This window comes from Salvelinus fontinalis, chromosome 3 (assembly GCF_029448725.1).
Source record: "Salvelinus fontinalis isolate EN_2023a chromosome 3, ASM2944872v1, whole genome shotgun sequence".
Taxonomy (NCBI): Eukaryota; Metazoa; Chordata; class Actinopteri; order Salmoniformes; family Salmonidae; genus Salvelinus; species Salvelinus fontinalis.
In genome coordinates this window covers 76771882-76795479 of record NC_074667.1, presented here as the reverse complement: position 1 = coordinate 76795479, position 23598 = coordinate 76771882, and the positions used below count along the sequence as shown (strand labels likewise).

At 47.4% G+C, this 23598-nt stretch overlaps 1 protein-coding gene across 2 annotated transcripts in view; it reads right to left on the bottom strand.

Moving 5' to 3' along the window:
• The window catches only part of ppp1r16b (protein phosphatase 1, regulatory subunit 16B), a 178829-nt gene that overhangs the window by 34150 nt on the left and 121081 nt on the right, over positions 1–23598 (bottom strand). For both annotated transcript variants that reach the window (XM_055918075.1, XM_055918074.1), the window contains exons 3-5: positions 22412–22482; positions 9272–9417; positions 7278–7381 (exon numbers count right to left, since the gene is read on the bottom strand). In XM_055918075.1, the coding sequence (XP_055774050.1) occupies positions 7278–7381; positions 9272–9417; positions 22412–22482 (321 nt within the window). The remainder of the gene's footprint in view (positions 1–7277; positions 7382–9271; positions 9418–22411; positions 22483–23598) is intronic.

Sequence of the window (23598 nt, the reverse complement as noted above, 5' to 3'; positions counted from 1 at the left end):
AAGGATGCATTGAGGATACTGATCTTTCATTACCAGGCCACTTGTGACAGGACAACAGTGACAAAGAGGGGCTGTAAATGAGAAGAGTTATTACCGGCAATGAAAGATAGCTTATAAATGTACATTCTAACAGGGATGATGTGTGCTAAATTGAGAAGCTGGAATTCGAGTCCTAGACTCAAAGTCAGCACTAAGGACTGTCATTCTAAAATTGGGTTGGATCATTTCTAAAATGTTTTAGTTATGATTGGGATACAGCGAGAGAGAGATGCTACAGAACGGTGAGGGGTGGAGGCGCTGTTAAAATGGATTTGGCCGAGAGAGTCTCCAGAAACCTTATCTCTAAGTGTCATCCTAAAGGGAGGTGGTTTGTTAGGGAATCACTGGATGATAGCTTGGGACGACCATGAACGTTTTTGTACTCAGAATTTTAATGTTAAATGGCATCAATGGGTGGTGCTAAGTTATTAAACATGTACTTTTTCCTCTCTTTACTTTTCAAGTCAATATATTTCTTAGGTTTCGTGGAACAATAAGAGTGATCATTGTTCCAGAGGAGGGACTGATATGCTGACTAATTGATTTGAGAATGTTTGAGTATGTTTATAACTGTAGGAATGCATTAGGAGTAGTGACTAGTGTGTTATGGGTTAGATGTAATGATAGAGGAGTATCATTCCCAGAGACTGTATATTGTTACAGGAGATAACTCATAGGAGAGGGAGGACAGCTAACTGTACACAACATGGGGATTTAATTGAACATTATACATACCCAGATCATGGCGAGAGTAGAAGAGATAGTGGTGGCATTTCAGACACTATGGTAAACTTTCAGGACACTTGTGACTCGGTTGGATATTTTTCCCAAATCTTTAATCTTTTTCCCAATTTCTAACAGCCGGTGAACATTTTACAGATTACATGCAAGAGTTATTCTCACGGCAGTCGCTGTAGGGACAGTAACTGAAGGAGCTGTAGGGACAGTAACTGAAGGAGCTGTAGGGACAGTAACTGAAGGAGCTGTAGGGACAGTAACTGAAGGAGCTGTAGGGACAGTAACTGAAGGAGCTGTAGGGACAGTAACTGAAGGAGCTGTAGGGACAGTAACTGAAGGAGCTGTAGGGACAGTAACTGAAGGAGCTGTAGGGACAGTAACTGAAGTCGCTGTAGGGACAGTAACTGAAGGAGCTGTAGGGACAGTAACTGAAGGAGCTGTAGGGACAGTAACTGAAGGAGCTGTAGGGACAGTAACTGAAGGAGCTGTAGGGACAGTAACTGAAGGAGCTGTAGGGACAGTAACTGAAGGAGCTGTAGGGACAGTAACTGAAGGAGCTGTAGGGACAGTAACTGAAGGAGCTGTAGGGACAGTAACTGAAGGTGCTGTAGGGACAGTAACTGAAGGAGCTGTAGGGACAGTAACTGAAGGAGCAGTAGGGACAGTAACTGAAGGAGCTATAGGGACAGTAACTGAAGGAGCTGTAGGGACAGTAACTGAAGGAGCTGTAGGGACAGTAACTGAAGGTGCTGTAGGGACAGTAACTGAAGGAGCTATAGGGACAGTAACTGAAGGAGCTGTAGGGACAGTAACTGAAGGAGCCGTAGGGACAGTAACTGAAGGAGCAGTAGGGACAGTAACTGAAGGAGCAGTAGGGACAGTAACTGAAGGAGCTGTAGGGACAGTAACTGAAGGAGCTGTATGGACAGTAACTGAAGGAGCTGTAGGGACAGTAACAGAAGGAGCTGTAGGGACAGTAACTGAAGGAGCTGTAGAGACAGTAACTGAAGGAGCCGTAGGGACAGTAACTGAAGGAGCTGTAGGGACAGTAACTGAAGGAGCTGTAGGGACAGTAACTGAAGGAGCAGTAGGGACAGTAACTGAAGGAGCTGTAAGGACAGTAACTGAAGGAGCTGTAGGGACAGTAACTGAAGGAGCTGTAAGGACAGTAACTGAAGGAGCTGTAGGGACAGTAACTGAAGGAGCTGTAAGGACAGTAACTGAAGGAGCTGTAGGGACAGTAACTGAAGGAGCTGTAGGGACAGTAACTGAAGGCGCTGTAGGGACAGTAACTGAAGGCGCTGTAGGGACAGTAACTGAAGGAGCTGTAAGGACAGTAACTGAAGTCGCTGTAGGGACAGTAACTGAAGGAGCTGTAAGGACAGTAACTGAAGGAGCTGTAGGGACAGTAACTGAAGGAGCTGTAGGGACAGTAACTGAAGGAGCTGTAGGGACAGTAACTGAAGGCGCTGTAGGGACAGTAACTGAAGGAGCTGTAGGGACAGTAACTGAAGTCGCTGTAGGGACAGTAACTGAAGGAGCTGTAGGGACAGTAACTGAAGGAGCTGTAGGGACAGTAACTGAAGGAGCCGTAGGGACAGTAACTGAAGGCGCTGTAGGGACAGTAACTGAAGGAGCTGTAGGGACAGTAACTGAAGTCGCTGTAGGGACAGTAACTGAAGGCGCTGTAGGGACAGTAACTGAAGGAGCTGTAGGGACAGTAACTGAAGTCGCTGTAGGGACAGTAACTGAAGGAGCCGTAGGGACAGTAACTGAAGGAGCTGTAGGGACAGTAACAGAAGGAGCTGTAGGGACAGTAACTGAAGGAGCTGTAGGGACAATAACTGAAGGAGCCGTAGGGACAGTAACTGAAGGAGCTGTAGGGACAGTAACTGAAGGAGCTGTAGGGACAGTAACTGAAGGAGCCGTAGGGACAGTAACTGAAGGAGCTGTAGGGACAGTAACTGAAGGAGCTGTAGGGACAATAACTGAAGGAGCCGTAGGGACAGTAACTGAAGGAGCAGTATTGACAGTAACTGAAGGAGCTGTAGGGACAGTAACTGAAGGACCTGTATGGACAGTAACTGTAGCTGTAGGGACAGTAACTGAAGGAGCTGTAAGGACAGTAACTGAAGGAGCAGTATTGACAGTAACTGAAGGCCCTGTAGGGACAGTAACTGAAGGAGCAGTATTGACAGTAACTGAAGGAGCTGTAGGGACAGTAACTGAAGGAGCTGTAGGGACAGTAACTGAAGGAGCTGTAGGGACAGTAACTGAAGGAGCTGTAGGGACAGTAACTGAAGGAGCTGTAGGGACAGTAACTGAAGGAGCTGTAGGGACAGTAACTGAAGGAGCTGTAGGGACAGTAACTGAAGGAGCTGTAGGGACAGTAACTGAAGGAGCTGTAGGGACAGTAACTGAAGGAGCTGTAGGGACAGTAACTGAAGGAGCTGTAGGGACAATAACTGAAGGAGCCGTAGGGACAGTAACTGAAGGAGCCGTAGGGACAGTAACTGAAGGAGCCGTAGGGACAGTAACTGAAGGAGCCGTAGGGACAGTAACTGAAGGAGCTGTAGGGACAGTAACTGAAGGAGCTGTAGGGACAATAACTGAAGGAGCCGTAGGGACAGTAACTGAAGGAGCAGTATTGACAGTAACTGAAGGAGCTGTAGGGACAGTAACTGAAGGAGCTGTAGGGACAGTAACTGAAGGAGCTGTAGGGACAGTAACTGAAGGAGCTGTATGGACAGTAACTGTAGCTGTAGGGACAGTAACTGAAGGAGCTGTAAGGACAGTAACTGAAGGAGCAGTATTGACAGTAACTGAAGGCCCTGTAGGGACAGTAACTGAAGGAGCAGTATTGACAGTAACTGAAGGAGCTGTAGGGACAGTAACTGAAGGAGCTGTAGGGACAGTAACTGAAGGAGCTGTAGGGACAGTAACTGAAGGAGCTGTAGGGACAGTAACTGAAGGAGCTGTAGGGACAGTAACTGAAGGAGCTGTAGGGACAGTAACTGAAGGAGCTGTAGGGACAGTAACTGAAGGAGCTGTAGGGACAGTAACTGAAGGAGCTGTAGGGACAGTAACTGAAGGAGCTGTAGGGACAGTAACTGAAGGAGCTGTAGGGACAATAACTGAAGGAGCCGTAGGGACAGTAACTGAAGGAGCTGTAGGGACAGTAACTGAAGGAGCTGTAGGGACAGTAACTGAAGGAGCCGTAGGGACAGTAACTGAAGGAGCTGTAGGGACAGTAACTGAAGGAGCTGTAGGGACAATAACTGAAGGAGCCGTAGGGACAGTAACTGAAGGAGCAGTATTGACAGTAACTGAAGGAGCTGTAGGGACAGTAACTGAAGGAGCTGTAGGGACAGTAACTGAAGGAGCTGTAGGGACAGTAACTGAAGGAGCTGTAGGGACAGTAACTGTAGCTGTAGGGACAGTAACTGAAGGAGCTGTAAGGACAGTAACTGAAGGAGCAGTATTGACAGTAACTGAAGGCCCTGTAGGGACAGTAACTGAAGGAGCAGTATTGACAGTAACTGAAGGAGCTGTAGGGACAGTAACTGAAGGAGCTGTAGGGACAGTAACTGAAGGAGCTGTAGGGACAGTAACTGAAGGAGCTGTAGGGACAGTAACTGAAGGAGCTGTAGGGACAGTAACTGAAGGAGCTGTAGGGACAGTAACTGAAGGAGCTGTAGGGACAGTAACTGAAGGAGCTGTAGGGACAGTAACTGAAGGAGCTGTACGGACAGTAACTGAAGGAGCAGTATTGACAGTAACTGAAGGAGCCGTAGGGACAGTAACTGAAGGAGCTGTAGAGACAGTAACTGAAGGAGCAGTACTTGTAGTGAAGAATGCTATATTGACAGCATGGAACTGGACTACTGCTCAAAGGAGGGGTTTTGTGAGAATATAGTCATGGGCCATGTTGGAAGTAGCAGGGGTTAATATAGTAGCATTGTTGGGATATCAGTTTATGAGGACTCATGTCACATGGATTGGTAGCTGGTAACTGGGAGACCGATGGAAGTACAGGGGAGGCTGTTATTTAAATGTCACAAATTAGTGATCTTGCCATAACAGGAGAGTCTGTGTTGTCAGGAAATGACCCATGTGTTGCAGTGTGTATATCCTCAGGTGAAAGCAGAGATAATCAAGGGCCCGGGCTGAAATCTGGAGATTGAGTGTACATCAAGAGACACCAGGCGGGGGTGTTGGGACAGCGTTGGTTTGGTCCACACACACTACTCCTTACAGCACCTGCAGCGGTAAAGATCGTCATGTCTCTTCTCAGTGGGTGCATAGTTCTCACGTGAAGTAAGGTCCAACTGCATAATGGGTGAGCTTGAAGACACCATGACAGAGGAAGCGGAGCGAAAGAGAGAGAGACTAGATTCCATTGTAAGACATGCAGATGGGTTGTGTCTGGGAGCTACTTTAAACATGATAGTTGAGTTGGGTTAGCTGCTTTATGGGTTAATGCATCATATGAAAGAGGATAGATGTTGTGGTAACTGTTCTCTTAACAACATGCTGAAGGCATTGATGTGAAAGCATATACAGTGCTGAGTTACCTTAAGAGGATGTAGCGGTGTGGCAATGGAGGAGAAGGGGAACAAAGTGAAAATTGACATGACTTGGGAACACCTCTCGGAACCTGGGGCCGAAAGGGGAAGACTGGGTGAAAGAATGAGGAAGCTTTTTAGGGCTTTGATTTTTGTGGAACCCAGCAGAAAGTGTCCTGGAGGCATAGAATCAGGGGAAGAGAGAGTGGGAATTGTCGTGGTCTCAGACTTTGGTTTTCATGCATATATAATTATGCATAGCTTTTCACATTGTTAATACTGTTATTTTTTGTGTGACTTTTTGTTAATTTCCAAATCTTATGTTATCACTCTCTCAGGAACCAGAAGGAGAAAGTGGAGAAACAAAAAGCGTTCCATCTGACATGGAACAAGACAGCAGATACAGCTGGAATGTAATTTTGTTGTGTGATGAAAGATGGAAATAAAATTGTGTGATCATAGGACAGAGTTCATAAGTCTCTGAGTTTATAAACCTCACGGTGAATGTCTGTTATCATTGCTTTATAATCATTTGTTAGTTTTTTTAAAATCATGTTTTATTATCATTGTTTGTCCATTTAGAAGTAATTTCCAAGTTTATATAAATTGAACATTAGAACGCTATTGTTCAAGAGGGACTGTTGGATGTTGGGTAAACTTTGAACATTGAGATATTAAAGACATGATAGATCAGACACATAGTATATAAAGGAGTGAGATCTGGAGAAAGACAGAGTGGGCTGTGGAATGGTCTGGGTGGACGGGAGAGAGTCACGGGAATGCGATAGGTGATACGAGAGGACATCTGTGGATTAGGTGAAGGAGGGGTTGAGGTCAGGAGGTCAGGTCAGATCCCCTGAAGGGAGTAATAGTGGTTTATTATCCTATTACCCTCTTCCTGTACAACCAGAAGATGTAAGGATTGGAGAGAAGGAGGAGTGTCTACAGTGGAGTATATATACACTTGTGATGATGGGAACATGTCTTTGTCAGAATTACAGCTGTAACGACCCTTTGGGAAGAATTAAACTTGATTAAAGCTTCTCTAGTGTCCGTGAGGTAGAACAGAGGCAACAAAGACAGTACAGTATGAAGAGAGCAGAAGCTGCTTCTCCAATAGAAATCCCCGATCACACTTGTAGGCGATGTTATGACAACGTTGGCTAGCTAAACTCATGCGCAGAAACACTTCATCGGGTCTAATGGTCGTCTCGCGCCGAACTGAGCATGTGCAGCCCATCAAAGGCAGTCTCCCGATATAAAGTTGAAAACGTGTCAGTTTGTCACTTTCACGAGGTTGGAGTAATAACATGTTTGACTACTTAAGACATTCGCTCTAATCTACGTTGTACCTTTAGATTTCGATAAAATGAACAACTAAGGAAGAATTGTTCACTTCTCTCATTGACTTCTCAAACCCCAAACCCCGGCCTGGTCTGCAAGGTCTGTCTTACAAGCGTTCCAGAAAGACTCTGGGTTCAGAAACTCTGTGGAAGCAACGTCTGTATAGCTCAACAAATTCCCATCATTCAATGCTATGTTCGGTCCGAACAGCTAGCCAAAATGGCGTTGAAAAAAATAGAATTTCAGCTAATAGGGAGAAGTATCTAACAAAATAACTACATTATAGCATTCACTAATCAAACACTATTTACATATAATAGAAATGTGGGTACATTTGTGGACCAAATTCTAACTAACATATACAAACAACTGGATAAGAGGGGTTGACTTATAATACGAAGGCTTAGATGTAGATACGTACAAACGTGAAGCAGAACACTTCTTCATATCAAAATTGTTAATTTAGATGAAGTGTCAAAAGGTAGTGATGACTCAGTCAACCACGACGGCTTCAGGTGTCAGGCGTCCCTTGACAAAGAGATTCCTACTTCAGTTGGACTCCCGAAAAGAATACATCAATGTGTTACTCACCTCTGTTGGCCATGGCGGTCTCGATGATGTCCAGTGTAGGGTCATCTTCACACAGGTCATAGGGCATGTTGCCGTCAGAGTTCACCGCTAACAGATCCGCTCCACTGGGTAACGTAAGGGATACATATAAAAGTGTGGCTCAGTTGGTAAAAGCATGGCGCTACAAACCCTAAGGTCGTGGGTTCCATTTCTAATGGAATCACTTCCTCATGCTTAAGTGTCATACATTTTATAAAGATATACAGAATGAGCAGAAACATGCATTTACAGCTTATGAGGACTTTGACCAGATAATATAGAGGTAACTGACAAAATAAAGGAAATACTTGAGGAAGTAAGTTTTTAAAACTGGTTATATACAGTTGAAGTCGGAAGTTTATATATACTTAGGTCATTAAAACTCGTTTTTCAACCACTCCACAAATGTCTTGTTAACAAACTATAGTTTTGGCAAGTCGGTTAGGAGATCTACTTTGTGCATGACACAGGTAATTTTTTCAACAATTGTTTACAGACATATTATTTCACTTATAATTCACTGTATCACAATTCCAGTGGGTCAGAAGTTTACATACACTAAGTTGACTGTACCTTTAAACAGCTTAGAAAATTCCAGAAAATGATGTCATGGCTTTAGAAGCTTCTGATGGGCTAATTGACATAATTTCAGTCAATCGGAGGTGTACCTGTGGATGTATTTCAAGGCCTACTTACAAACTCAGTGCCTCTTTGCTTGACATCATGGGAAAATCTAAAGAAATCAGCCAAGACCTAATACATTTTTTTTGTAGACCTCCACAAGTCTGGTTCATCCTTGTGAGCAATTTCCAAACGCCTGAAGGTACCACGTTCATGTATACAAACAATAGTTTGCAAGTATAAACACCATGGGACCACGCAGCCGCCCGACCGCTCAGGAAGGAGACGCGTTCTGTCTCCTAGAGATGAATGAACTTTGGTGCGAAAAGTGCAAATCAATCCCAGAACAACAGCAAAGGACCTTGTGAAGATGCTGGAGGAAACAGGTACAAAAGTATCTATATCCACAGTAAAACGAGTCCTATATCGACATAACCTGAAAGGCCGCTCAGCAAGGAAGAAGCCACTGCTTCAAAACCGCCATAAAAAAGACAGACTACGGTTTGCAATTGCACATGGGGACAAAGATCGTACTTTTTCGAGAAATGTCCTCTGGTCTAATGAAACAAAAATAGAACTGGTTGGCCATAATGACCATCGTTATGTTTGGAGGAAAAAGAGGGAGGCTTGCAAGCTGAAGAACACCATCCCAACCGTGAGATGGCACACCACTGGGCTCAAAGTCACGAGGATCAGAGCCAATGAGCACTGCTTAGACCACGGCCCCACGGCAGTTCACAATTCAAGCAGGGAGACTTGATGATCCAGGTTAATGGAAACAGCACATTGTTTTTTATCATTTTATTTTGAGCCTTTCACCCGAACCACAGCCCTAACCATTTTAATTCATATCTAAACTTAACCCTTTGAGTCGTTTCTGTTGTAACCCTGTATCCAGGCGGAATTAAATGGGTAAAAAATGTACGTTAATCCAATTACGGCAAATTTTGAATTGAAACTATGAGACAAGGTTGCTGAGTCACTAGATCTCAACCCAAATGTACACTTCTGGGAGATTCTGGAGCGGTGTCTAATACAGTGTTTCCCACCACCATCAACAAAACACCAAATGATTGAATTTCTCGTGTAAGAATGGTGTCTCATCCCTACAATGGAGTTCCAGACACTTGTAGTATCTATGCCAAGGCGTCGTGATGATGTTCTGGCTCGTGACACAACGCCCTATTAAGACACTATGTTGGTGTTTCCTTTATTTTTGGCAGTTACCTGTAGATCTGACATAAATAAACAAATACAAGACATATATATGGACAGCTGAAATGTTATATGTAATCAGCAATGATTCAACTTTGTGAGATAATGGTTAGTATATAATAGTAGAGCCAGTATCTTACTGTTGTATGAGGACCTTGACCAATCCTGCATGTCCACAGGTGGCAGCAGCGTGTAGCGGCGTCCACAGTTCATTGTCCTTGGCGTTTACACTGGCTCCACGATTCAACATGATTTTCACCATCTCCTCATAGTTATCAATACAGCACTAGAGAGAGAGAGAGAGAGAGAGAGAGAGCGAGAGAGAGCGAGAGAGCGAGAGAGAGCGAGAGCGAGCGAGAGCGAGAGAGAGCGAGAGAGAGCGAGAGCGAGAGAGAGCGAGAGAGAGCGAGAGCGAGAGAGAGCGAGAGGGAGCGAGAGCGAGCGAGAGGGAGCGCGAGAGAGAGAGAGCGAGCGAGCGATTGAGAGAGCGAGAGAGAGATTGAGAGAGAGAGAGAGCGAGCAAGAGAGCGAGAGAGAGCGAGAGCGAGCGAGAGGGAGCGAGAGCGAGCGAGAGGGAGCGCGAGAGAGAGCGAGCGAGCGATTGAGAGAGCGAGAGGGAGTGCGAGAGAGAGAGAGCGAGCGAGCGATTGAGAGAGCGAGAGAGAGATTGAGAGAGAGAGAGAGAGCGAGCGAGAGCGAGAGAGAGAGAGAGAGAGAGAGAGAGAGAGAGAGAGAGAGAGAGAGAGAGAGAGAGAGAGAGAGAGAGAGAGAGAGAGAGAGAGAGAGAAAAATAAAAATGGTTTAGTATTCAGAAACCAATTTATGAAAATTGATGCTCTATTGAAAAAGGGCCGGGAGTATTTTCTGCATTTGGTCTCAGAGAAATTCAGTACACACATAGGGAGGTTTACAACAGATTGTTTTAAGACAAAAGGTATACATATTACTCTAAGTGAGCTGTGTACCTTGATGTAACTAGGCCCTTTAGAATCTATGAGACCGTTGCTCTGAATCTCAAATCTAATATAGAAATGTCTTTATAAAACAGTGTAGTCCACAGAGATTAGTACAGAATACATTTGGCATCACAGCAATGTAACTTTTGGACTTCTCCACTACTGTGTGGGTTGTGTTAGTTCTTTAAGAGTAGGATGTAGTAAAACGGAAACATAATAAAAGAAGAAGACTTCTGCAGCTCAGCTCGACCCACAGTGTGATTACAGGGTGTGAACAGAGGTTTTCCATGACAGCCAATACGTGTTCTAAAAATACGTTTTCTCCATCAGAAATAATTGGAGCTAGCTAATGTTATGGAGAAGTGGCATTGTGACAGGCTGTACAGAGACAGGGGATAGACAAAGAGCATAGAGATCAGACATTCTATATAGCAAACCTTCAAAAAGACAATACACGTAAGGTATACAACCCATTACTCTACGGTAATGAAGCTAGACTAGACTTCAGTGTGTTCTCAGGGGATATTCCCCGTCTGTCTGTCTGTGAGCGACTAGCTTAATAACTTCCTTATCGGTCTTGAGAAGCAGAACAACGGTATGACACACTGAAGACGAGCTGGCGGTGCTTGTTTCTGTACTTCCTGTGTGTCTGTGTATCCGTGTGTGTGAAAGAGAGAACTGTCTGACAGCAGAAGAGATGAAGCAACAAAGGCCCACAGTGTCGGTAGGGCTAGGTGAAGTAACGTAAATTATAGCTACAGTGGAAAATCGTTTGTTTCTAAACTGAATGTACCAGGAAGTAACTATTGTTACCACACTATCTCCTATCAATAACAGGGAAATACTAGTGGAAACAGTATTCAGTCTTATCTGAAGTGACACCACACTAGGTTAAGGTTAGGGTTACAGGTTAAGGTTAGGGTTATGGTATGGGTAAAGGTTTAGGGGGTTTAAGTAAAGTAAATTTTAGGTCCCCACAAGGACAGCCCCGAGCCTTGCTCTCTCTCCTCTCTCCCCCAGCCTTGCTCTCTCTCCTCTCTCCCCCAGCCTCCAGCCTTGCTCTCTCTCCTCTCTCCCCCCTCCTTGCTCTCTCTCCCCCAGCTTTGCTCTCTCTCCCCCAGCCTTGCTCCCTCTCCTCTCTCCTCCAGCCTTCCTTTCTCTCCCAGCCCTGCTCTCTCTCCTCTCTCCCCCAGCCCTGCTCTCTCTCCTCTCTCCTCCAGCCTTCCTCTCTTCCCCCAGCCCCCAGCATTGCTCTCTCCTCTCTCCTCCAGCCTTCCTTTCTCTCCCAGCCCTGCTCTCTCTCCTCTCTCCCCCAGCCCTGCTCTCTCCTCTCTCCTCCAGCCTTCCTCTCTTCCCCCAGCCCCCAGCCTTGCTCTCTCTCCTCTCTCCTCCAGCCTTCCTCTCTTCCCCCAGCCCTGCTCTCTCCTCTCTCCTCCAGCCTTCCTCTCTTCCCCCAGCCCCCAGCATTGCTCTCTCCTCTCTCCTCCAGCCTTCCTTTCTCTCCCAGCCCTGCTCTCTCTCCTCTCTCCCCCAGCCCTGCTCTCTCCTCTCTCCTCCAGCCTTCCTCTCTTCCCCCAGCCCCCAGCCTTGCTCTCTCTCCTCTCTCCTCCAGCCTTCCTCTCTTCCCCCAGCCCTGCTCTCTCCTCTCTCCTCCAGCCTTCCTCTCTTCCCCCAGCCCCCAGCCTTGCTCTCTCCTCTCTCCCCCAGCCCTGCTCTCTCCTCTCTCCCCCAGCCTTCCTCTCTTCCCCCAGCCCCCAGCCTTGCTCTCTCCTCTTTCCTCCAGCCTTGCTCTCTCCTCTCTCCTCCAGCCTTCCTCTCTTCCCCCAGCCCCCAGCCTAGCTCTCTCCTCTCTCCCCCAGCCTTCCTCTCTTCCCCCAGCCCCCAGCCTAGCTCTCTCCTCTCTCCCCCAGCCTTACTCTCTTCCCCCAGTCCCCAGCCTTGCTCTCTCCTCTCTCCCCCAGCCCTGCTCTCTCCTCTCTCCCCCAGCCTTCCTCTCTCATCTCTCCTCCAGCCTTCCTCTCTCCTCTCTCCCCCAGCCTTCCTCTCTTCCCCCAACCCCCAGCCTTGCTCTCTCCTCTCTCCTCCAGCCTTCCTCTCTTCCCCCAGCCCCCAGCCTTCCTTTCTTTCTCCCCCGGCCCCCAGCCTTGCTCTCTCCTCTCTCCTCCAGCCTTGCTCTCTCCCCCAGCACCCAGCCAGGGCCCGGTAACACAGCCAGGGTGGTTAATCATAATCAGCCCCTTTGTAAGGCAGGCCTTCATGTCTAAATACTTTGCATGGGGAGTTATGAAAGACACATTATTTCCTTCTCAGGTTCATTCATTGTCTTAGTGCTGGGAGAGGGCTACAGCGGGGGAGGCAGGCTACAGGAGAATTACAGGGGAAGGCTAGGGAGATTAGCCTAAAAGCTAGTATGTGGGCTCAAATATGTGGGTTTTAAAGACGGGTCTTATGGTAATATTAACGGTGGGCTAGCCAAGCTGTTATCCAGACAACGGTCCATTATTTTGACATGGACATGGTTGGGTCCAAACGGCAGATTGAGAGTTTATTCAACCATGAGAATACAAATGCAACATTGACATTGTAAACCAGGTTTAACTACATTTTCAACCAGTTACTAGGGCTGTATTATTGTAAAATATTTGGTAGGCCTACTCATGTATTTTACGTCACTGTTTCTACTAGTATTTCCCTGGTATGGATAGGAAATAGTGTGGTAACAGTTACTTCCTGGTTCTTTCAGTTTAAAAGAAACGTTTTTCCACTGTAGCTATAATTTACGTTACTTCACCTAGCCCTACCGACACCGTGGGCCTTTGTTGCTTCATCTCTTCTGCTGTCAGACAGTTCTCTCTTTCACACACACACACACCACAGAGAGGGAGAGCATTGGTTAGCTGCTAGCTAATATAGAGGTGCAGTAGCTTGGTGTCACAGGGCTAACTGTTTAATTGAGTCTAGTAGTTTAGATCCTGACTAGATAGGAAGCACATTAACACATTCATCAAAAGAGGAAGGCTAAATTATAAATAAAATAACACCCCCACAAGTTCCCACTAACACAAGGACTTTCACAGTCTCTGCAGCAGGTTGACAATAACACAACACTAGTGAGTGTTCCTCACGTATCTTCATGCACAATCAATTGGCCAGATTTTTCTCCAGAGGACCACAATTGGATGTAAGTTATTGTATGATACTTTCATGTTATATTCTGGGATTTAATATAATCTCTTTGTCTACACATGCAAGTCTTGTCTAACCCCAGAAATAACAACAACAACAACAAAAAATCGAACAAATCAATGTGCTCCCATATTGAGGCCCAATCCCCTGTCGACACATGACACCCATGGTACAGAATAATGTCCCAGTGAGAGAGTAGAACCAAGACATTAACACACACACGCACACACTTTGAGGTGAGGTGCTGACCATATAATTGGAACGATTCACTTCATTTATGCTACTGACAGACCAGCGGAACATATAAATCTCAGAAAATATAGTCGCACCCTCTTCCCTTCACATTAAAACATCTCACAGGAAATTAAGTTTGAGGTGGCAGCTTCGCTTCTAGTTCTTAGGAAACAGTGCAGTATTTTGTTTTGTAATGTATTATTTCTTACATTGTTAGCCCAGAAAACATTAAGTGTTATTACATACAGCCGGGAAGAACTATTGGATATCAGAGACGTCAACTTAACAGCACAACGAGCACTATGACCAGGAATACAACTTTCCCAAAGCAAATCCTTTGTCTGCATCTTCCAGGCCATTTGAACTGATTCCAGAGGCCGACCAAAAAACAACGCCATTGGAGGAGAGGGTGCCGGAGCGGTCTTCTAGTGAGGCTTCAGATGCGCGCACACCACCCACCACTTCCGAGTATATTACTCACTAATGTCCAGTCCCTAGTTAACAAAGTCGACAAAATTAGGGCAAGAGTTGCTTTCCAAAGAGATATCCGGGATTGTAACATGTCGGAGTCCGTACAGCCAAAGGGATTTTCAGTGCTTCGCGGCAACAGGAACAAACATCTCTCCGGTAAGAAGAAGGGCGGGGGTTTATGTTTCATGATTAACGACTCATGGTGTAATTGTAACAACATACAAGAACTCAAGTCTTTTTGTTCACCTGACCTAGAATTCCTCACAATCAAATGCCGACCATATTATCTCCCAAGAGAACTCTCCTCGGTTATCGTCACAGCCGTGTATATCCCCCCGCAAGCGGATACCAAGACAACCATCAGGGAACTTCACTGGACTTTATACAAACTGGAAACCATATATCCTGAGGTTGCATTTATTGTAGCTGTGGATTTTAACAAAGCTAATCTGAGAACAAGGCTACCTAAATTCTATAAGCATATTGATTGCAGTACACAAGCGAGTAACTCACTCGACCACTGCTACTCTAACTTCCACAAGGCATACAAGGCCCTCCCCCGCCCTCCTTTTGGCAAATCTGACCATGACTCCATCTTGTTTCTCCCCTCTTATAGGCAGAAACTAAAACAGGAAGCACCCGCGCTTAGGTCTATCCAACACTGTTCTGACCAATCGGATTCCACGCTTCAAGATTGCTTCGATCACGTTCTGCTTTGATCCCCTCCGTTGATCCTCAACACTGGGGCCCCACAAGGGTGCGTTCTCAGCCCTCTCCTGTACTCCCTGTTCACCCACGACTGCATGGCCATGCACGCCTCCAACTCAATCATCAAGTTTGCAGACAGTAGTGGGCTTGATTACCAACAACAACGAGACAGGGAGGTGTGTGGCAGATGAATCAGAATTAGTTGGGTAACATAGATAATTAAGATGTCTTTTCTGCATAATATGCTGATGTGATATACTTGTTATTAGAATGTATCCCTTCGGATGGCAGTTGCACTTCTTCCCTCAGCTGGGGCTCAGTCACCTGGGGCTCAGTCACCTGGGGCTCAGTCACCTGGGGCCCAGAGAGGGGAGAGGTCAGGCTTGTCTTTCACATGTCCCTGGTGCTATGCAGAATATCAGAAAGGGAAGAGGACAGGAGGGAACATTGTCTTCATATGTGAATGTGTCTTTACCTATTCTTAAACCATGTGAAGGGATGGCGTGATTAATGGGGAACCAATTACTTGTCTCCACAATGTCTGTGTGCAAGTCACTCCCTCCTTTGGCATTGGGGCGAGGTGTATGGTAGTGTCTGGAACCATTGTATGTCCTCTCTGATGTTGCACTTATCCTGGGTATATATATATCTATCCTAGTATATGACCTAGAGACTCACTCCCCTCAGTGAGCTTGTCCAGGAGAGGGGTCAAGAAGGGGTTTTACTTGAGATGGGAGTATCTAGAGTTGACAGTTGAGTTATGCCATTGGATGAGTTGGTGTTTTTGTGCTATGAAGTACCAGGAACGAGATTAGAACCTCGTCTTAGGGACCAAACTGAACGATAATTTATAGCGAATGCTATCTGGCTACGGGATACTCCTTTCTCATTATAAAGTCTTCCTTTGTGAACTGTTCCTAATATTTGTTGTTCGTCATGTAGGCTGAAAGGGGTGTATCTTGGTTATAAAAGATCTTTGTACTTTTGTTTTGCCACTCTCAACGGTTCATTAGAAATAGGGAATCGATGATAGTAGGTGCTATTGCAAAGCTCTTATTATTAAAGATGTAGTTTAAGTATAACTCTGACTGGTGTGTGAAGTTTGTCTCTCTCTTCATTTAGTAATACAGAAATGAACCACCACGGGTGAGGGTTCTGGGAGTGTGGTGTCAGGAAACTAACCTCTCACTCAATGTCAGCAAAACAAAGGAGATGATTGTGGACTTCAGGAAACAGCAGAGGGAGCACCCCCCTATCCACAGAAAGTTTAAAGTTCCTCGGCGTACACATCACCGACAAACTGAAATGGTCCACCCACACAGACAGCGTGGTGAAGAAGGTGCAGCAGCGCCTCTTCAACCTCAGGAGGCTGAAAAATGTTGGCTTGTCACCGAAAACCCTCACTAACTTATACAGGTGCACAATTGAGAGCATCCTGTCGGGCTGTATCACCGCCTGGTACGGCAACTGCACCGCCCTCAACCGCAGAGCTCTCCAGAGGGTGGTGCAGTCTGCACAACGCATCACCAGGGGAAAACTACCTGCCCTCCAGGACACATACAGCACCCGATGTCACAGGAAGGACAAAAAGATAATCAAGGACAATAACCACCCGAGCCACTGCCTGTTCACCCCGTTACCATCCAGAAGGTGTGGTCAGTACAGGTGCATCAAGGCTGGGACCGAGAGATAGAAGCTGTTTTTCAATCTCAAGGCCATCAGACTGTTAAACAGCCATCACTAACACAGAGAGGCTGCTGCCTACATACAGACTTGAAATCATTGGCAACTTTAATAAATTGATCACTAGTCACTTTAATAATGCCACTTTAATAATATTTACATATCTCACATAATAGATTGATCACGGTCGGTCGGTCGGTCGGTCGGTCGGTCGGACAGACAGACCTCTGCATTATTCAGTGTGTACAAGTCATTCAGATGATCAGCCTGAGAAAAGCATTGTGCCGAATCATTGGTTCACCTTCTATCCTAAATAACAACTCATTATGTGGTCGATATTAGCCAATCTGCACAGGGCTTGTTTAGTGGCTGGACCTGTGCCTCTCAACGTGTGTTTACAGAGAGAGACACGCATACAAATCCCACACAAAAGAATGTGTAACCTTTATTTAACTAGGAAAGTCAGTTAAGAACAAATTCATAATTACAATGATTGTCTACCGGGGAACAGTGGGTTAACTGCCTTGTTCAGGGGCAAAACAACAGATTTTAACCTTGTCACCTCGGGGATTCGATCCAGCAACCTTTCGGTTACTGCCCCAACGCTCTAACCAGTGGGCTGCCTGACTCCCCAAGACACAATAGATAGTAAGGAACAGATAGTGAAGGCTACAGTATATACATATGAGATGAGTAATGTGAGATATGTAAACATTCTTAATGTGGCATTATTAAAGTGACTAGTGATCCATTTATTAAAGTGGCCACAACGTCAGCTATTAGTTTTGAATCATTTTAATTGAATATGAATATATTGTTGGTGTGGTCATCTTTAGGTGTTACTGTTATTGGTCTTTTCTGGAAGACTCAGAACATACAGTTGTATTGCCTAAGTCCCTTCAGGGGTTTTTTCACCGTGGCTCTATTCCCACCAAACCCCAGCTAAAAAGGATTTATGTTAAATCTGGTGTTGGGATGACCAGTCCAGAGTGCAGATTATCTGGTGTTGGCGACAGACAGACAGACAGACAGACAGACAGACAGACAGACAGACAGACGGGCTAGAGGGGTAAGAAGGTTCTGGCACCAGCTCCATCAAACATTAGACCAACAGGCAGATTCCCCAGACACCTCTCCACTGTGGTGATGTATTGTGTATCAGACACTGTTTTCTTGGGCTTCAGAGAAACATGCTGGGGAGACCAGTGTGAGCTTGGAGAGACAGGGGGAGACGCTGGGGAGGACCAGTGTGAGCTTGGAGTGACAGGGAGAGACGCTGGGGAGAACAGCGTGAGCTTGGAGAGACAGGGGGAGACGCTGGGGAGATCAGTGTGAGCTTGGAGTGACAGGGAGAGACGCTGGGGAGAACAGCGTGAGCTTGGAGAGACAGGGAGAGACAGAGAGAGAACAGTGTGAGCTTGGAGAGACAGGGAGAGACGCTGGGGAGAACAGCGTGAGCTTGGAGTGACAGGGAGACGCTGGGGAGAACAGTGTGAGCTTGGAGAGACAGGGAGAGACACTGGGGAGAACAGTGTGAGCTTGGAGAGACAGGGAGAGACAGGGAGAGAACAGTGTGAGCTTGGAGAGACAGGGAGAGACGCTGGGGAGAACAGCGTGAGCTTGGAGAGACAGGGAGAGACAGGGAGAGACAGGGAGACGCTGGGGAGAACAGTGTGAGCTTGGAGAGACAGGGGGAGAACAGTGTGAGCTTGGAGAGACAGGGAGAGACACTGGGGAGAACAGTGTGAGCTTGGAGAGACAGGGAGACGCTGGGGAGAACAGTGTGAGCTTGGAGAGACAGGGAGAGACACTGGGGAGAACAGTGTGAGCTTGGAGAGACAGGGAGACGCTGGGGAGAACAGTGTGAGCTTGGAGAGACAGGGAGAGACACTGGGGAGAACAGTGTGAGCTTGGAGTGACAGGGAGAGACAGGGGGAGAACAGTGTGAGCTTGGAGAGACAGGGATAGACAATGGGGAGAACAGTGTGAGCTTGGAGAGACAGGGAGACGCTGGGGAGAACAGTGTGAGCTTGGAGAGACAGGGAGAGACACTGGGGAGAACAGTGTGAGCTTGGAGAGACAGGGGGAGAACAGTGTGAGCTTGGAGAGACAGGGAGAGACGCTGGGGAGAACAGTGTGAGCTTGGAGAGACAGGGAGAGACAGGGAGAGAACAGTGTGAGCTTGGAGAGACAGGGAGAGACGCTGAGGAGAACAGTGTGAGCTTGGAGTGACAGGGAGAGACCCTGGGGAGAACAGTGTGAGCTTGGAGAGACAGGGAGACGCTGGGGAGAACAGTGTGAGCTTGGAGAGACAGGGAGAGACAGGGAGAGAACAGTGTGAGCTTGGAGAGACAGGGAGAGACAGGGAGAGACAGGGGGAGAACAGTGTGAGCTTGGAGAGACAGGGAGAGACAGGGGGAGAACAGTGTGAGCTTGGAGAGACAGGGGGAGACAGGGAGAGACAGGGAGACGCTGGGGAGAACAGTGTGAGCTTGGAGAGACAGGGAGAGACAGGGGGAGACGCTGGGGAGAACAGTGTGAGCTTGGAGTGACAGGGAGAGACACTGGGGAGAACAGTGTGAGCTTGGAGAGACAGGGGGAGACACTGGGGAGACCAGTGTGAGCTTGGAGAGACAGGGAGAGACGCTGGGGAGAACAGTGTGAGCTTGGAGAGACAGGGAGAGACAGGGAGAGACAGGGAGACGCTGGGGAGAACAGTGTGAGCTTGGAGAGACAGGGAGAGACAGGGAGAGAACAGTGTGAGCTTGGAGAGACAGGGAGAGACAGGGGGAGAACAGTGTGAGCTTGGAGAGACAGGGAGAGACAGGGGGAGAACAGTGTGAGCTTGGAGAGACAGGGGGAGACAGGGAGAGACAGGGAGACGCTGGGGAGAACAGTGTGAGCTTGGAGAGACAGGGAGAGACAGGGAGAGAACAGTGTGAGCTTGGAGAGACAGGGAGAGACAGGGAGAGACAGGGGGAGAACAGTGTGAGCTTGGAGAGACAGGGAGAGACAGGGGGAGAACAGTGTGAGCTTGGAGAGACAGGGAGAGACAGGGGGAGAACAGTGTGAGCTTGGAGAGACAGGGGGAGACAGGGAGAGACAGGGGAGAACAGTGTGAGCTTGGAGAGACAGGGAGAGACAGGGGGAGGACAGTGTGAGCTTGGAGAGACAGGGAGAGACAGGGGGAGGACAGTGTGAGCTTGGAGAGACAGGGAGAGACAGGGAGAGACAGGGAGAGACAGGGAGACGCTGGGGAGAACAGTGTGAGCTTGGAGAGACAGGGAGAGAAAGGGAGAGAACAGTGTGAGCTTGGAGAGACAGGAAGAGACGCTGGGGAGAACAGTGTGAGCTTGGAGAGACAGGGAGAGACACTGGGGAGAACAGTGTGAGCTTGGAGAGACGGAGAGACAGGGAGACGCTGGGGAGAACAGTGTGAGCTTGGAGTGACAGGGAGACGCTGGGGAGAACAGTGTGAGCTTGGAGAGACAGGGAGACGCTGGGGAGAACAGTGTGAGCTTGGAGAGACAGGGAGAGACACTGGGGAGAACAGTGTGAGCTTGGAGAGACAGGGAGACGCTGGGGAGAACAGTGTGAGCTTGGAGTGACAGGGAGAGACACTGGGGAGAACAGTGTGAGCTTGGAGAGACAGGGGGAGAACAGTGTGAGCTTGGAGTGACAGGGAGAGACACTGGGGAGAACAGTGTGAGCTTGGAGAGACAGGGAGACGCTGGGGAGAACAGTGTGAGCTTGGAGAGACAGGGAGAGACACTGGGGAGAACAGTGTGAGCTTGGAGAGACAGGGAGAGACAGGGGGAGAACAGTGTGAGCTTGGAGAGACAGGGAGAGACAGGGAGAGAACAGTGTGAGCTTGGAGAGACAGGGAGAGACAGGGGGAGAACAGTGTGAGCTTGGAGAGACAGGGAGAGACACTGGGGAGAACAGTGTGAGCTTGGAGAGACAGGGAGAGACAGGGGGTGAACAGTGTGAGCTTGGAGAGACAGGGAGACGCTGGGGAGAACAGTGTGAGCTTGGAGAGACAGGGGAGAACAGTGTGAGCTTGGAGAGACAGGGAGAGACAGGGGGAGAACAGTGTGAGCTTGGAGAGACAGGGGAGAACAGTGTGAGCTTGGAGAGACAGGGAGAGACAGGGGGAGGACAGTGTAAGCTTGGAGAGACAGGGAGACGCTGGGGAGAACAGTGTGAGCTTGGAGAGACAGGGAGAGACAGGGGTAGGACAGTGTAAGCTTGGAGAGACAGGGAGAGACACTGGGGAGAACAGTGTGAGCTTGGAGAGACAGGGAGAGACAGGGAGACGCTGGGGAGAACAGTGTGAGCTTGGAGAGACAGGGAGAGACAGGGAGAGACAGGGGGAGGACAGTGTAAGCTTGGAGAGACAGGGGGAGACACTGGGGAGAACAGTGTGAGCTTGGAGAGACAGGGAGAGACACTGGGGAGAACAGTGTGAGCTTGGAGAGACAGGGGAGAACAGTGTGAGCTTGGAGTGACAGGGAGACGCTGGGGAGAACAGTGTGAGCTTGGAGAGACAGGGGGAGACGCTGGGGAGAACAGTGTGAGCTTGGAGTGACAGGGAGACGCTGGGGAGAACAGTGTGAGCTTGGAGAGACAGGGAGACGCTGGGGAGAACAGTGTGAGCTTGGAGAGACAGGGAGAGACGCTGGGGAGGACAGTGTGAGCTTGGAGAGACAGGGAGAGACAGAGGGAGAACAGCGTGAGCTTGGAGAGACAGGGAGACGCTGGGGAGAACAGTGTGAGCTTGGAGTGACAGGGAGAGACGCTGGGGAGAACAGTGTGAGCTTGGAGAGACAGGGAGACGCTGGGGAGAACAGTGTGAGCTTGGAGAGACAGGGAGAGACACTGGGGAGAACAGTGTGAGCTTGGAGTGACAGGGAGACGCTGGGGAGAACAGTGTGAGCTTGGAGAGACAGGGAGACGCTGGGGAGAACAGTGTGAGCTTGGAGAGACAGGGAGAGACGCTGGGGAGAACAGTGTGAGCTTGGACCTACGGTATGACTGACTTCTACCCAGATGCCTGTGTATGACACAAGCATTTCGGAACAAGTCAAATCAAAGTGTGTCATGCGCCGAATACAACAGGTGTAGACCTTACAGTGAAATACTTACCAACAGTGCAATTTGTAAGTAAAAAATAGGTATTAGGTGAACAATAGATAAGTGAAGAAATAAAAACAACATTAAAACGACTATATACAGACACCGGTTAGTCGGGCTGATTGAGGTAGTATGTACATGTAGGTATGGTTAAAGTGACTATGCATATATGATGAACAGAGAGTAGCAGTAGTGAGGCTACATACAGACACCGGTTAGTCAGGCTGATTGAGGTAGTATGTACATGTAGGTATGGTTAAAGTGACTATGCATATATGATGAACAGAGAGTAGCAGTAGTGAGGCTACATACAGACACCGGTTAGTCAGGCTGATTGAGGTAGTATGTACATGTAGGTATGGTTAAAGTGACTATGCATATATGATGAACAGAGAGTAGCAGTAGTGAGGCTACATACAGGCACTGGTTAGTCAGGCTGATTTGAGGTAGTATGTACATGTAGGTATGGTTAAAGTGACTATGCATAGATGATGAACAGAGAGTAGCAGCAGCGTAAAAGAGGGGTAGGGGGGGACACAATGCAAAAAGTCCGGGTCGCCATTTGATTACCTGTTTAGGAGTCTTACGGCTTGGGGGTACACCCGCAATAACATCTGCTAAACACGTGTATGTGACCGATAACATCAGTTAAACACGTGTATGTGACCGATAACATCAGTTAAACACGTGTATGTGACCGATAACATCTGCTAAACACGTGTATGTGACCAATAACATCAGTTAAACACGTGTATGTGACCAATAACATGTGATTTGCGTACAACGCCTGTGTACGTACTGACCTTCTCTGAGAGCACAACGTGGAAAAGACACCATCAACAATTACTGAATTACGGCCTTATTTTTAGACTCTTCAGTGGTCCAGTGACTCTCCGGAGGGACACTCACCTGGTGCAGAGCAGTGAGACCGTCCTCGTTGCACAGGTCTGGACTGACATTGTTCTTCAACAGGTAACGTACTGGAACAGAGGGAGAAATAGAGAGGAAGACATTAACTAACCGTGCTACGCTTTCAGACCCATTACATTAACTAACCGTGCTACGCTTTCAGACCCATTACATGAACTAACCGTGCTACGCTTTCAGACCCATTACATTAACTAGCCGTGCTACGCTTTCAGACCCATTACATTAACTAACTGTGCTACGCTTTCAGACCCATTACATTAACTAACCGTGCTACGCTTTCAGACCCATTACATTAACTAACCGTGCTACGCTTTCAGACCCATTACATTAACTAACCGTGCTACGCTTTCAGACCCATTACATTAACTAGCCGTGCTACGCTTTCAGACCCATTACATTAACTAACCGTGCTACGCTTTCAGACCCATTACATTAACTAACCGTGCTACGCTTTCAGACCCATTACATTAACTAGCCGTGCTACGCTTTCAGACCCATTACATGAACTAACCGTGCTACGCTTTCAGACCCATTACATTAACTAGCCGTGCTACGCTTTCAGACCCATTACATTAACTAACCGTGATACGCTTTCAGACCCATTACATTAACTAACCGTGCTACGCTTTCAGACCCATTACATTAACTAACCGTGCTACGCTTTCAGACCCATTACATGAACTAACCGTGATACGCTTTCAGACCAATTATATTAACTAACCGTGCTGCGCTTTCAGACCCATTACATTAACTAACCGTGCTACGCTTTCAGACCCATTACATTAACTAACCGTGCTACGCTTTCAGACCCATTACATTAACTAACCGTGCTACGCTTTCAGACCCATTACATTAACTAACCGTGCTACGCTTTCAGACCCATTACATTAACTAACCGTGCTACGCTTTCAGACCCATTATATTAACTAACCGTGCTACGCTTTCAGACCCATTACATGAACTAACCGTGCTACGCTTTCAGACCCATTACATGAACTAACCGTGATACGCTTTCAGACCAATTATATTAACTAACCGTGCTACGCTTTCAGACCCATTACATTACCTAACCGTGCTACGCTTTCAGACCCATTACATTAACTAACCGTGCTACGCTTTCAGACCCATTACATTAACTAACCGTGCTACGCTTTCAGACCCATTAC